Below are 16,440 nucleotides of genomic sequence, written 5' to 3'. Positions count from 1 at the left end.
ACTCACAACCTATTCACTCACAATAAACTTACCCATTCCCATCATGGCTTGTTATTGTTCTACCCAAGATTGGTTAGCCATTCATAATAAACCCCCCTTTTCACTCCCTTTCCATCCATAATAAGTCAGATCTTATCTGTGGCTAAGGAAATTCCTATGTCTAGTGATGGGTGTGGAACTAAGAACACCACATGTTTCGAGGAGTACAGTTTCTTCCAGCTTCCTTAAGTCTATTCGCGCACAATCCGCAATAAAGCAACATTTGCATCGACAATCCACAATAAAGTTTCATCTTCTCCGCAATAAAGTATCAGTTTCATGGATTCAGTCAGTTTCAGATGAGCCAACAGTAACAATGTGCTTCAACAAATCAAATCTTTCAATAGACTCAGACAACATATGGTTCAGTGCTATCTATCCTTTTTGTGAAAGTAAACATTGTGACCACAATCAAAATTCGACTTATACAAGTGACAAGAGACACTAAACTTGAGGACTACAGTGGATGTTGGTGTCGAGTCTTGATTTTCTTTTGATTTTATCTTTTGGTGACATGTCTTTTAGCTTTTCCGGGATGTCTCTGACTAGAGATTCTATCTCCAGGATGTCTTTGACTAGAAAGGCGAGGATGGGGTATCGTCACCTATTTTTATTTGCTGTCTGTGGATTGTCTTTTAGTAATGCTATGACTTGTCCAAGGATATGAGGACACTATGAGTCTATTGTGAACTGGGGCATTCCTTGTTTGTGACTGTCTTATCTCCATGCAAACAGGTACAATGACTTTCTGGGTCGAACAAATGCCTCGATTGTCATAACCTACTTGCCATAATAAAGCTCAATGATGATAACGCACAAGAAGCTCTTTCACATTCATATCTTCTATCTTTCATCGCCCTTTCTTGATTGACTTCCATCGTCCTTCTTGAGTCCACGTTGCCTATTATCACATGACTAAGTATAATGAAACACCAAAAACATTTGCATCTCATGTAGTTTACACCTGCATTACCACATATTAGCATTTCATACATACATATAGATATCACAATTGCATCACATCCTGCACACAACACCTGTTAGCACAATTTACATTTGCATTATCATATTCATCTGCATTACATACATTCACATTTGCATTGGCATACACATATAAAACATAAAAGAACAAAAATATTGCATTTCCTCATATACATATTTGCATCCATATCATAAGCATCACATAAAACATACATTATAAGAACATCTCATCACATAGGTATGCATGCATATAGCTGCCGCAAAAATGAATCATCTCATATATATATATAAAGTGTCATGATAGAATGATGTGAAAATCATATGGCTACAATCACCCACAGGTGTCTACATCATCATACAAAATGGTACAATACTGATACATAGGGATCCCTCTACGGCTATGATGAATTCCCTTCCTCAGAGATAGCTAGCCTCAACGGAGTCTGAGCCCTAGAAGGACCCACCCCAAGATCATCTCTCCCGGCCCTTGTGTCCCCTGTAGCCACCCCTCGTATTGCCCTATCCAGACAGAGGAACCCACTGATAACTCCTGCCAACACTGTTGGTAGTGCTAATCCTGTCCATGTCATGGTATCCCATGCCACATGTCCCACCCTCATCTCCAGTCCTGGATCCTAGAACACTCATCTCAGTGCATCCCTATCTCCGTCTCGATCATAGGGTACTAACTCCCCATCGATTGGTATCCACAGAATCTTGTATACATCCTCCAAGGTGACTGTCATCTCACCCATCGGCAAATGCAAACTACAAGTCTCTGAGTGCCATCTCTCAGCTAGTGCAGTCAATAGTCCCATGTTTGCCCGAAACTCAGGCACATACAGAATATGTCTCAAGCCCATAGCCTCAATCGCAGCTCAGTCCTCGGCGACAACTCAGGTCGCAACCTTTGCGTCGACGGGAATCTCTCTCATGACTCCAGCATCGGCAAGTACTCCTGCAGTCAAGAAAATCAAATCATGTCAGTCATAGTGGCATTCACTATTTATCACAAAATGCTACTCGCTATCTAAATGCATATGGCTATCTACCCTAGTGACACTCACTGTTCATCACAAAGTGTTGCTGGTTATCCTAGTGGTACTCCCTGTTCATCACAAAGTACTACGTGTGTGACACTCCCTGTTCATCACAAAGTGTTACTCACATTTGCACTCCGTGTTCATCACAAAGTGCTGCTCATACTTTGAGTACTCCCTGTTCATCACAAAGTACTCTATCTTGGTACTCCCCGTTCATCAGAAAGTACTCTATCTTGGTACTCACTGTTCATCACAAAGTGCCTTGATCTATCCTAGTCTTCCCAGGAGGACCTGCTTGAGTGTATCCTCTCAGCAGCGTATCCAATCGACAGTGTATGTTCATCACAGAACTGCCGATTTGACCTAGAAGATACAAATTCACATTTTTTGGACACAAACGCGCTTTACTGACATAAATGTGCATTTATTACATTACTTAGTATGCATTAATGACAACAATAAATGCATCAAAGTACGAAGAGGTTTTGTGGTACTCACCGGCTCTCCTGCCTCCGCTGGCCTCTAGAATCGGTGAACACGGTCAAATCTGTGAACAAAAGCCATCGCTGCTGACTGTTGCTTCTTTATTTTCGCTTTGCACTATGCTCTTGTGAATGTGTAGATGACAATGAGGATGTATTTTCCCCCGTGGTCTATCTTACAGCCTACCCTAGCCCTCGCATTCATTTCCCGAGTCAGTCTTCATTATCCCGTGACTCTGTCACTTTATCCAGTCAATCCATTCTATCTTGTCTTTCTTATCGCGAGATTGTCTGCAATCTTTTCAGACATTTTCATCCAATCTCTCGAGGGGGCATATCATTCCCATTCTGGGGCAACTCTATATCAGTTCATCTTATCTTCTTTGAAACAACGCGACAAGCCGCATTGTCTCGAAGAGGGGCAAAATGTAGACACTCAAAATTGTCCAGTTTAATTAAATAAATATTTTATTTATTTAATTATCTAAGCTTAATTCTTCTATTAATTAAATAAATCCTTATTTATTTAATTAATTCATTTTTCCTCTTCTAGCCTTATTTCTCATTTAAATAAATACATTTATTTATTTAAATTATTCTTTTCCTAAATTAAATAAATATTTTATTTATTTAATTATCCCATTTCCTCTATTAATTAAATAAATCTTTATTTATTTAATTAATTCATTATCTTTTTTGACACATGACACATGTCATTCATCTCTTAATTCCTACACTACCTACCCCTTTCATTATTTTACTATTTCTTCTACCTACCCTCTAATCTTAGCCGACCTCCTTTTTACACCTCTCAATCTTATCCCTCCATTTCTTATTGTGTCTTCTATTTAAGGAGATGCCTTCTTCATTATCAAACCCTAATCACTCAGCCTAATCGACAATTTGGAGGACTTGACTACACTACGATCCTACTTGCAACCACATTCTGTTCTTTGTTGAGCTCTTGTGCACATAAAATCTGAGAGAAAATATATCAAGCAAGATCAATGGAGATAGGAGGAATGGAGATCAAAACCCTATTGGACATGTAATGGTATAATCTTTATGATTTTATTTTACTTGCATTGTCTTAGGTAATCTTCATATGTTATGGTGGATCTTTGTTGATTGTTAGGCTAGGGTTTTGTGGTTGGATTCATTTAGCCTTTCAATATTGTTATTATTGTTATCCATTTTCACCATAAACAATTTGAAATATAGTTTCTCATGTTCCTTCTCTCTTTCTCTATATCTATCTCTCTTTACCACCTCTATTCATATATTCCTCTCTCTACCAATCTTCTTATGTATATATCTCTATCATGAAACATGTTCATTTTCTTGGAACTTTGATAAGAGGCATCATTTTCAATGTTAATGCTTTAATTGTTGTCAAGTTTTCCAACTGAAGTTAGAAATATCCTACATGTCATGTAACACTTATACAAAGATATTTTGGTTGCCTTTAAACTCTTGATATACTAGGAGGTTTATTGCCAAATTGTATAACTAATTATTACTAATTTATATATTAGTGTGATCTTATAATAAAATACAATAGGTAGGAGATCTAACATGTAATTGTAATTACTCTTTGTTACATCATGAGCTTGAAATGATAAATAATTTTAATATTAATAATATATTTTAAAATAAATAAAATTTTGTTGTGTATCTCTATGTCACTTCCTATCCCGCATATTACTATATGTTGATGGTGAGACAAACGATAAGTTAGTGTGCAATGAATCACTATAATATTAAAGTAAATAGAAAGATTTTTTTTTCTGTTAAATCTCCTTCATTTAATGTCTAAGTAAATAATGCTTATGGGAATTAGAAAACATATTCTTCTTTCTTCCCTTGTCTTCCTTAATGTGTGTAACATATGGCTACAAGTGATTTAAAAATGTGTTTCAAATAGTTAAATGAGAATTAATACTCTATCTTATTGAACCCATTAAAAACATCTAGATTTGACTATACACCATGTTTGTAAGTTTGAAGAATGTGAGTATATATTGTTTAGAACTAATTTCCTTGTGACCAAGGTTTTCAAATCTTGAGAATGTTCCAAGGTAAGTTTTGATACCAATTTTGGGTTACATTTGATTTTCAGTCATGATTACAAATATTAGGAATGTAGGATGAGATGTAGTGTATCAAATGGAGCACATATTATTATATGATCCCCACTTACCAGTTCTAACACATCGGAGCTTAGTGTATGGTACCAATTTAATTTTATTCCATGTTTGAAAACTTGAGAATGTGATGAAATTTGTATGATATTGATGATGGTTTATATATTGACCATGTTCTATGTTAACAAACCTTTAATATGTCAAGTGAGTTTCAATATATATGTGTGTGGAAAACCAGGTAAAGGGAAAAACAACAGTGGGAAGCCTACCCATAGTCAAATGATACAATAAGGGGCCTGCACATGCAGGAAGACACACTAACTAGAGTGTACTACTCATTACAAAGGAGTCTCACTAACTACAGAGAGGTTATAACCACCAAAATATAATTAGACAACAATCCAAAGTAATGAACTGCCAATGATAGCATCTACCATGCCTGATTACAGTCCCGGTTAAGCTCAATATCAGAGGCCTTTGACCTCTTACTTAAACCCAATTCGATCACCTATGATCGACCAAATCTTCTTTGCATATGGTATTTCATTCCATGACCACAACCATTATCTACAATGAGATCTTACATATATATACATATATACATGTATGTATGTATGTATGTATGTATATGTATAATTTAATTACTTTAAGGAATGATAATTATTTTTAATTATAAGAGTGAAAATAGTCATCATGTTGTCACTACTTTCATTTTGAAGTGTGATGAATAGTATGATAAACATGTCTATCTTCCTTGTTTTCTACAAAATTGCATTATAAATAGTTTTAAAAGTATTTAAATTATTGAAAATATTTTATTTTTGGTCTTGTTTACCAATGACACAACTTGCTACAAATTTGGATGTGAGAGTGTACACCATATTTCTGCTCTCCATTTTACCTAAGTTTGTCATAAACCTAAAATAGTAGTCTTCGAAAATGGGTATACATTTCTTTGTAGTTTCCATGTATCCATTCATGACTTACATCTACATTACAGTCCTAAAAAATGCACGCAAAGAGAAATCAATTAATGTGAAAACCAATGAATGAAAAAATGATTGAATGCACAATGGGAAGGAAAAAGGGTCACATATTAACAATTTTAAGTGCACGGTTATTGGGGCATTTTTAAGTACGTATCATGCAGAACTTTGAAATGTGTACTTTTTGACCCTTGCATGCATAATGAATACCACAACGTTGAATCATTACTACCCAAAAGCCAAAACAAAATCTATAAGTAGTTAATTCACATGCAAAGAGATTTTTTTTTAATTATCAAAAGCCCAATGTACCTTTTAGAATTTGTGGGTGTGTGAAGTTAGCTACAAAAACTATTGTTATGCTTTCCCTAATAAGATTATTTTCAGTGAGTTTTCTTCAAAATATTATAATTCCTGAGAGTAAGGTTGAAATTTATTGTTATATGATCATATTTGTGTATCTTGAAAAAAAAAAAAATCAAACTTAAATCAATTTGTTGATTTTGACAAGCAAACATGACTTCTACGCCTCCAGCTTTACGATATGAATCATACAAAATTATAAGGCCTTCCATGAGCCTACATACACTGGGCTTCTAAAATGAAAATTATAGATAGGAAATTCCTTCCAACTTATTGGTAACACATCAGTTCTATCATTACGGATCGGTGTCTGATAAGATAGCTATGCCATATCAACTGACTGTTGAAGCCTCCAATGACTTTGCTCCCACGCTTTCACAATGAACGATTTCTTAAGGGATAGCTATCTTATCAGACACGTCGATCCTTATTTAATATTTACAGATATGTTTGCCCAACTATATAAGGAAATCATTCATTGTGAAAGCACAATACAATTCATTACTTTTGCATTGTAGAGAAAGAGAGAAAAGAGAGAGAGGAGAATGGAAGTTTTGAGAGGCGAAGGTGTGTTGATCAAACCCTGGGCGGGTAAAGATCATCTTGAGCTTGTTGAACTAAGTAATTTTGATTTAATTATACACCCAATGTACGTGAATCTGGTGTATGTTTTTGAAGCTCCCACCCTGAGCTCAGAAGTGTTGAAAGGAAGGACAAGGCAAAGTTCTGTCAGAGTTCAGAGAATGGGCAGGGAGATACATGAAAGATACACCAAGTGGGTGCCTTGGCATCAATCTGAATGAGGAAGGTGTGCTTGTGATAGAAGTCAAAGCAGATGGAACAATAGCAGATGCAATGCCTTTCGATCCCTCTTCATTCCTCCTTGAGTTGGTGCCACTCACATCCACCCTGGTTAATGAGCTCTTACTCCTTCAGGTATTCCTTAAGGTATGATAACCCATTATATTATCTATGTAAGGAGAAGGATTTACTAATGTGGGTATTGTAAAACTTGTTCTTTTATTTTGATGATGAATCATGGTATTTGATTCTAAACATTGGCAATGCAAGAATTTACACAATAGAATCTAGAAGAACAAAATCAATTTATAAAACTTGTTTTAATTTTTTCTTAAAAGTAAGAAAATTATGTTTGTTGATGTAGTTTACTCGATTTACTTGTGGAGGGTTGGTGATAGGCCTATCTCGTCATCGTCATATTGCAGACGGAAAAGAAGCTACTTTTTTCATGAATTCGTGGAGAAAAATTGTTAGAGGAGAGAGTATTTCACCTCCAGTACATGAACGATCTCTACTAAAAGCAAGAGATCCTCCCCAACCATGTTTTCATCATCATGAATCTATTACTGTATGCCATGAGCACTCTCCAATAATGTCCACTCTAACCGCCAAAAAGTTTCATTTTGATGCAATGTTTTTATAGAAACTCAAGTCAAAGGTAAATGGATCTGATCCATCAAAAAAACCATATACTACTTATGAAATCCTTGTTGCCCATATGTGTAAATGCATTACAAAAGCTCGAGGCCTTGATGGGGATGTAAAAACAAATGCTAGCATTCCTGTGGGTGGAAGAAGAAGGTTGAATCCTCCCTTGCGTTAAGAATAATTTGGTAGTGTTTTCTATAAATCATGCGGTCAATCCATTGCATCAGAGATCATAAATGGGTCTTTAGAGATCAGTTACCAAGGTTGATGATAATTTTATACATTCAGCGATCGATTTTTTTGAGCTAAGGAAATCAATCTTAGGGCCACCAAGCCGTAATGATAGAACTGATGTGCTACCAGTAAGTTGGAGGGAATTTCCTATGCATAATTTCCATTTTGGAATGGGTGGCCCAGTGTATGTAGGTCCTTCGTTAATACTCATGGAAGGACTTATTATTTTGTATGATTCATTCGGTAAACCTGGAGGCGTAGAAGTCATGGTTTGCTTGTCAAAATCACATATGAATGTACTTGAACATAATTGGTTTCAAGTTTGATTATATTTCTCTTCTAAATATGTTAGGTCATGCTTAATTGGTTTAAGTATTGGCTTTTTAATGTGGATAGCCTAGTTCAATTTTTAATGGGATATCAAATATGGAAGAGTAAGTTGACTTTAGTGTTTTCATATTGATTTCTAATATTTGTTAATAATAATATTAATTTTCTTATTAATTAATCTCTATACTGTGTATTTGTAAATTAATGATTAGTCAATGAACAATTTTAAGTGATTGTCAAAATATTAAATAAAGTAAGTTTGGATTAAAAAAATTAAAAAACTAATAAAATATTTAGTTATAAGACTGGTATCATAAAACTAAATCATTAAGATATACTCTTTGAAAAGTTCATGTGAATTAATTGAAATAATTAATGCACAATTGAATCTTCTATTTTTTAATTAAATAAATAAATATAATATAATATAATAATTAGCACCTGTAGGCTATATATTACCCTCTAATTATTATATTAGATTTATTCATTTTATTAGAAACCTTATCGGAATCCATATTTCTCACACCGTTGTAGGCCAAATTTTTTCATTGTTGCTGAAAAAGGTACGCAGTAAAGTTATTGATTAGTTGAAAAAAGAAAGTTTCCTGGCTCCCACATCATCCTAATCAAGCTACCCACGAGCAGATCTCAAGAACTAACCAACATTTGACAACAAAAGGTGCATTCATATTTTTGGCACCAAAGACAGTTGCAAGAGAAGTGGCTGTCATATTTCTTTATGCAGTTTCTACTGTCTTTAATGGTGTACATTTTATTACAAGCTAACTAAGCTCAAGCCATGCATATTGATTGATTGTTTCCCTGTATAATAATGTGTTACATTGTCCCTTAGGGTGTTTGTTATGGACTAAAAGATAGTAGTATTGAAATCTTAGATGGATTATTTTTCATAATAATTTTGTTCATAATGATTTGATCTTATCATTTAGAAATCTGAAAAAAAAAATATTAAAATTTACATTTGATCATTCCAATATATTATTGATTCTTCATAGACCTACCATCTATTTTAGATTAATTTTTTTATTTGAGAGATTGTTTGATGAGTTTTTAATTATGTTTAGATTTTTATGTTATTTTTTGAAAAAATTTAAAGAGTCAGTATATTGTAAAATTAATTAAAAGTTAAAATGCTTTATATAAATCAATGTGTCAAGTGATAAAGTTGTTTGTTTATGGTATTAAGATTGTATAATTGAAACTCGGACATGTTATTTTGATTAGTTAATATGTCAATAGAACAAAAATGCTTATAGAAATTAGAAAACTTATTCTTCTTTGTTCTAGTGTGTTTCTTAATGTGTGTAATCTATGGCTAAAGGTGATTTAAAAATATGTTTGAAATACTTAAATGAGAATTAATAGCCTATCTCATTGAACCCATTAAATACATCTAGATTTGACTATAGACCATGTTTTTAAGTTTCAAGAATGTGAGTATATATTGTGTAGAATCAATTTGTTTGCAACCAAGGTTTTTAAATTTTGAGAATGTTCCAAAGTAAGTTTTGATACCAATTGGGGGTTACATCTGAATTTCAGCCATGATTACAAGTACTAGGAATGTAGGAAGAGTTGAAGTGTATCAAATAGAGCACCTATTATTATATGATCTCAATTTATCAATTTTAACAAACTAAAGCATCGTGTATGGTACCACTTTAATTGTATTCCATGTTTGAAAACTTGATAATGCGACAAAATTTGTATGATATTGATGATCAGTTATATATTGACCATGTTCTATGTTAGCAAACCTTTAATATGTCAATGAGTTACAATATTCTTTGTATGCATTGCATTTTAATTTGATCAACAATTACAAAATTTAATCATATGGAGTGAATTGTCTATACCAAATATGGCTTACATTTTGACTTGGACCCATGCTTACAAATATTAAGAGTGTTGGGATAGTTATAGTCTAAACATGAATTACCTTTTATAAAGTGTTACCCATGTTTTTTGTGGAGTACGATAAATAGTAGATATATAAGATATTTAATATTTAATCTATTTATTAGATAATTATAAATCTATTTCATCAAAAAAATTATATTTTGATTATCTATTATTATCTATATTATAATTTATATAATATTAAATTTTAAATATATTGATTATAGAATTGTAGTTTCATTATGTCGAGAGGCATCTACAATGACATCAAAATGTCTGTACACAAAAATCCATTTTTGAAACAATTTGATATGCAAATGATGGGTAAATGCATAAAATATGCCATGTTTTAGCTTTCGTGGAGGTGTTATTTTATTACTCCAAATAAAATAGAACCCTCACCAATTGTCTCCAGTGCGGGACTTTAATGGAGTTCTATTCTTGGTGTTTAATATTTTAGAAGAACATTTATTTTACAATGATTCCCTTCTATTATAAATATCTTGCAACATATTTTACATATTTTTTTAAAATATAGGTATACAAGTATTCTATATTCAATTACATATTTATTTTATATGATAAGTTTCTATAAAAAATAATTCTATTATTTATGTCATATATATACTTAATTACTTAAGGAATGATAATTATTTTTCATAATATGAGTGAAAATAGTCATCATGTTGTCACTACTTTCATTTGGTAGTGCAATGAATAGTTTGATAAAGATGTCTATCCTCCTTCTTTTCTACAACATTGCGTTATAAATAGTTATAAAAGTATTTAAACTACCTATACTGTTTTATTTTTGGCCTCGTTTTCCAATGACATAACTTGCTACAAATTTGGATGTGAGGGTGTACAACATATTCATGCTCTCCATTTTACCTAAGTTTGTCACAAATCTAAAATAGTAATCTTTGAAAATGCATATATGTTTCTTTGTAGTTTCCATAGATGCATTTGTGACTTGCATTTGTATTGCAGTCCTAAAAAATGTGAGAAAAGATAAATCAATATCATGTGAAAACCAGTGATTGGAAAAATGATAAATGTACAACAAGAAGGAAAAAGAGTCACATATTAACATCTTAAGAGCATGGTTATTGGGGCATTTTTAAGTAGGTATCCTATCGGGTAGAACTTTGAAATGTGTACTTTTTGACCCTTCCATGCAAAATTGATGCCACAACATGAATCATTACTATCTATAAGACAAAAAAATAGCTATAAGAAATTAAGCCATATGCAAAGAGATCAAAAAAAATAAATCATGAAAGTCCAATTTACCCATTAGAATTTGCGGTTGTGTGAAGTTAGCTATAAAAACTAGTGGAATGCTTCCCCTAGTAAAATTATTGTCAATGTGTTCTCTAAAATATACTATAATTCTTGAGGTTAAGGTTAAAATTTAATATTATATTATCTATTTATGTATCTTGAAAAAAAATATAACCAAAAAAATTGAGACATTAAATTTGTGGGCTATGACCATTATATTTCAGGGCTAGTAGTCTCTTTGTTCCATTGAATAAAATATCTAATATATTATCTCAAAAAAAAAATTATATCGACATAGTGACTAATGGCTAATTTTTTTTTTGTTCTATTGAATAAATACCTATTATAGTATCTCAAAAAATGTATTATATCAACACATTGACTATTCAAAATAACATGTTTGAGTTTCAACTATACAATCTTAATACCATAAACAAACAATTTTATCAATTGACCCATTGATTTATATAGAGAATTTTAACATTTAATTAGTTTTATAATATACTAACTCTCTAAATTATTTCTAAAAAATAACTTAAAAATGTAAGCTTAATTGAAAAATTATTAAACAATCTCTCAAATAAAAAAAATAATCCAAAATAAATGCCACCTACAAGGAATCAATTGGAATGATCTAATCTAAATTTTTTTTTAGCAGATTTCTAAATTATAAGATCAAATCATTATGAGAAAAAATATTATGAAAATTAATCCATCTAAGATCTGAACACCACTATCATTTAGTCAATAACAAACACCCTTAGGGACAATGTAACAATTTGTTTTTTATTACAACAAAAATAGGTTTTGAAGGGACCAGAAACCCTTTACAATCATATTTTAAAAGGATCTGAAACCCTCAACCAGAAAGTTGTCCAAATATAGGAACATGAAAGCACAAACAACCATGGGAGAAAAAGGTGCAAAAAGAATAGCTTGCAATTAGCAAAAAGCCAGACCCCAACCAAGAACCATCAAGATTTATATTTAGAGCTACTCTCATGGGAACAAAGAGTCGTGTCAAAAGAAGGCTTAGAGAAATTTTCTTTCTTGCCCTTAACAAAAATCCAGTCCTCTTCCACTTGCACTACCTTGTCATGCCAAACCAATGCACCATTATCCTGACAATGAATGCCTACAACCACTGTCTCAGAGATTTCATTTGTATTCCTCACTACAGGCATGACCTTATCAAAAAAGTCACCAAACTTGATAGCCAGAGCGCTATCACCAGAAATAGCAACCTGAGGCCCATTCTCTCTAACTTTAGGGATTTTAGTACGAGACTCTTGCATAGTTTCAACAACCCCACCATTTGTGACATCCGAAGAGGATGCCCTAAGATCTCATGATTCTGTCGCAACCACCTCAGAAAAACTCCTATGCTAATTAGATTTCTTCTCAATTGTATAATGCTATTGAGAAGCACCTTTCCACCTTGTATCCATCATTGCTTGGCTATGTAACAAATTTTTATACAAGGAAACAATCAATCAATCTGTATGACTTGATCTTAATTAGCCAATAATGAAATGTACACTATTCAAGATAGTAAAAAATGTGTAAAGAATGATGACAACCACTTTCCAGGTAATTGTATTTGGTGCCAAAAATATGAAGGCTCGTTTTCTTGTCAAATGTAGGGAAGTTCTTAAAAAATTTCTACAGGCAACCCAGTTAGCATGACATGGGAGCCAAGAAATTTTCTAGTAATCTTTCTTTTTCTAAATAATTCACATCGAACTTTCCAAAGAGCATATCTTGATGATTTTTTTTAATGATATTGATCTTCTAACTAAATATGTTAAAAGTAGAATAAGATTATTTTATTATTGATTTCAACATTTTCAATTTCAATAAACATTGTATTAAATTAAAACAAATAACTAATGTTTGAACATTAACAATTACAATTTTAATTTACTTTATATTTAACAAAAAAAAAATTCTTGATAAATTTAAATCCATATACTACTTCAATCTTCTTCACTAAAAGGCTACTAATTTTATCTTCATATCACACAAAATTCTTATAATTAAAAAAAAAATCATAGAAGTCCAATTTACCCATTAGAATTTGTGGGTGTGTGAAGTTAGCTATAAAAACTATTGATATGCTTCACCTAGCAAGATTATTTTCAATGTGTTTTCTAAAATATGCTATAATTATTGAGGGTAAGGTTAAAATTTATTGTTATATGATCTATTTATGTATCTTGAAAAAAAATAGACATTTGTTGGTGTAAATAATTATTCATCTTGGATATTATTACATTTACTTAAGTTTACTTAGGATAATGCATTTTCATAGTAGTTTGGATATGAGACACTTGGGTGTTTGTGCCACATTGGGATAGTGTGTGTAGGAGAAATTCCACCTTTTGTGGTGTTGATCTTGTTGTTACACTCTACTCTTGTTGTTACACTCCACATTCAGTGGGTGATCCACCTCATGTGGACTATTATATTATTTCTCCTACCTACCCTCACCTATTTCCTACCTACCCTTGTTTCTTATTGAGCCACATGTCATGTTTGTGTGCTTACATATCCCTAGCCTTGCCTATATAAGCAAGCTCATCTACATTGTATGTAACTATTGAATCATTATTATTGATCATTTTCTATTGATGAGAATACAGTTTATTCTTGTCCTGTATTGTGTCTCTATTTTGTACATTTCATTGAGCTCTTGATCTTGGCAAAATCTCATAACATTAAATTTGTGGGCTATGACCATTATATTTCATGGCTAGTAGTTTTTTCTTCCATTGAATAAATAAATATCTATTATATTATGTCAAAAAAATATATTTCATGGCTAGTAGTTTTTTTGTTCCATTGAGTAAATCGAGTAAATTACATCAACAAACATAATCTTTTTAGTTTTAAGAAAAAATTAAAACAAGTTTTACAATTTAATTTTGTTCTTATAGATTCTATTGTATAAATTTTTGCATTGCTAACGTTTCGAATCAAATACCATGATTCATCATCAAAACAAAAGAATAAGTATTACAATACTTGCATTAGTAAATCCTTCTCCTTACATAGATAATATAATGGGTTATCATACTTGAAGGAGTAAGAGCTCACTAACCACAATGGATGTGGGTGGAACCAACTCAAGGAGGAATGAAGAGGGATCAAAGGGCATTGCATCTGCTATTGTTCCATTTGCTTTGGCTTCTATCATGAGAACACCTTCGTCATTTAGATTGATGCCAAGGCACCCACTTTGTATGTCTTTCATGTATCTACCTACCCATTCTATGAACTCTAATAGAACTTTGATGAAATATATTTAAAATTTAAAATATATTGTTATAGGCTAGAACTATCTCAACACTCTTAATATTTGTAATCAAAATAAAAGTAGTGACAACATGATGACTATTTTCACTCTTATAATAAAAAATCATTATCATTCCTTAAAGTAATTAAGTTATACATATACATATACATATACATATACATATACATACATACATACATACATACATACATGCATACATATACATACATACATGCATATATATACATATACATATACATATACATATACATATATATGCATATACATATACAGATATATGCATATATGTATGTATGTGTGTGTGTATGTATGTATGTATGTATGTATGTATGTATACATATACATATGTGTGTGTGTGTGTGTGTGTTTATACATATGTGTACATATATATGTATATATAATTTATATTTACTGAATATAACATAGCTTATAAAAATAATTATTATTAAAATTTATCATATACAATAAACATGTAATTGAATATAGAATATAAATCTATGGTTCTATAATCAATATATTTAAAATTTAATATTATATAAATTATAAAATAGATAATAATAGATAATCATAATATAAATTTCTGATGAAATTATAGATTTATAATTAACTAATAAATAGATTAAATATTAATATCTTACATGTCTACTATTTTTTCATACTTCACAAAAAACATGGGTAACACTAAAAAAAATGCATTCATGTTGTTATAGGCTGCAAATATTGCAACACTCTTAATGTTTGTAAACATGTATCAAAGTCAAAATGTAAGCCATATTTGGCACATGACAAATCACTCCATATGCTTAAATTTTGTAATCATTGATCAAAGTCAAATGCAATGCATAATAAGAATATTGAAACTCAGTTGACATATTAAAGGTTTGTTAACTTAGAACATGGTCAATATATAACCCATCATCAATATCATACAAATTTCATCACATTCTCAAGTTTTCAAACATGGAATACAATTAAATTGGTACCATACACCAAGCTCCGATGTGTTAGAATTGGTAAGTGGGGATCATATAATAATGTGTGCTCCATTTGATACACTACATCTCATCCTGCATTCCTAATATTTGTAATCATGACTGAAAATCAAATGGAACCCAAAATTGGTAGAAAAAATTACCTTGGAACATTCTCAAGATTTGAAAACCTTGGTCACAAGCAAATTGGCTCTAAACAATATATACTCACATTCTTCAAACTTACAAACATGGCATATAGTCAAATCTAGATGTATTCAATGGGTTCAATAAGATAGAGTATTAATTCTCATTTAACTATTTCAAACATATTTTTAAATCACTTGTCGCCATAGATTACACACATTAAGGAAGACAAGGGAATGGGTTCAATAAGAAAGTAGTAACAGTCCCAACTACTTAATATCAAAAGAGGTTACTAATGAAAGAAGAGAGTTTTCCAAAAAACATGACACCTTGTCTGCTCATGCAAAATTCACTATGCAATTAGATCTTCCATTGAATTCTTCCTATCAAGGCACTACATGTCTCTCTCTTCCATGGGAATGGGATTGTGCAGTCATTTATGTTATTAAATATATTATCTATGAAGGGAGGAATTATTTACTATACTAGACACATTTTAAGTTGCTCAGCCACATCCACCGTGGTCAATGAGCTCTTACTAGGTGGAGTTCAGAGATACACGAAAGAAACAACAAGTGGGTGCCTTCGCATCAATCTGAAAATAATGTTACTAGGGAAATCATACCAATAGTTTTTATTGCTAACTTCACAAATCCACAAATTCTAATGGGTAAATTGGACTTTCATGATTTTATTTTTTTTGTTCTCTTTGCACGTAACTTAATTGCTTATAGCTATTGTTTTGGCTTCT

The 16,440-nt window shown here is 31.7% G+C and overlaps 1 protein-coding gene across 2 annotated transcripts; it reads left to right on the top strand.

The window, feature by feature from the left end:
• Positions 1–6,530: 6,530 nt before the first annotated feature.
• LOC131053434 (shikimate O-hydroxycinnamoyltransferase-like) lies at positions 6,531–8,145 on the top strand. Of its 2 annotated transcripts, none has more exons than XM_057988041.1 (2): positions 6,531–6,974; positions 7,204–8,145. In XM_057988041.1, exons 1-2 carry the CDS (start codon positions 6,798–6,800, stop codon positions 7,480–7,482), a joined length of 456 nt encoding a protein of 151 aa, XP_057844024.1. In that variant the 5' UTR covers positions 6,531–6,797; the 3' UTR covers positions 7,483–8,145. The 2 variants fall into 2 exon arrangements, with proteins under 2 accessions (XP_057844024.1, XP_059072929.1); XM_059216946.1 differs by having other exon boundaries at positions 6,531–6,986; positions 7,204–8,142.
• The last annotated feature ends 8,295 nt before the right edge of the window (positions 8,146–16,440 follow it).

Source organism: Cryptomeria japonica, chromosome 2 (assembly GCF_030272615.1).
Source record: "Cryptomeria japonica chromosome 2, Sugi_1.0, whole genome shotgun sequence".
Taxonomy (NCBI): Eukaryota; Viridiplantae; Streptophyta; class Pinopsida; order Cupressales; family Cupressaceae; genus Cryptomeria; species Cryptomeria japonica.
Note: the sequence above shows the minus strand (reverse complement) of the source record. Positions and strands in the feature narration are given on the sequence as shown.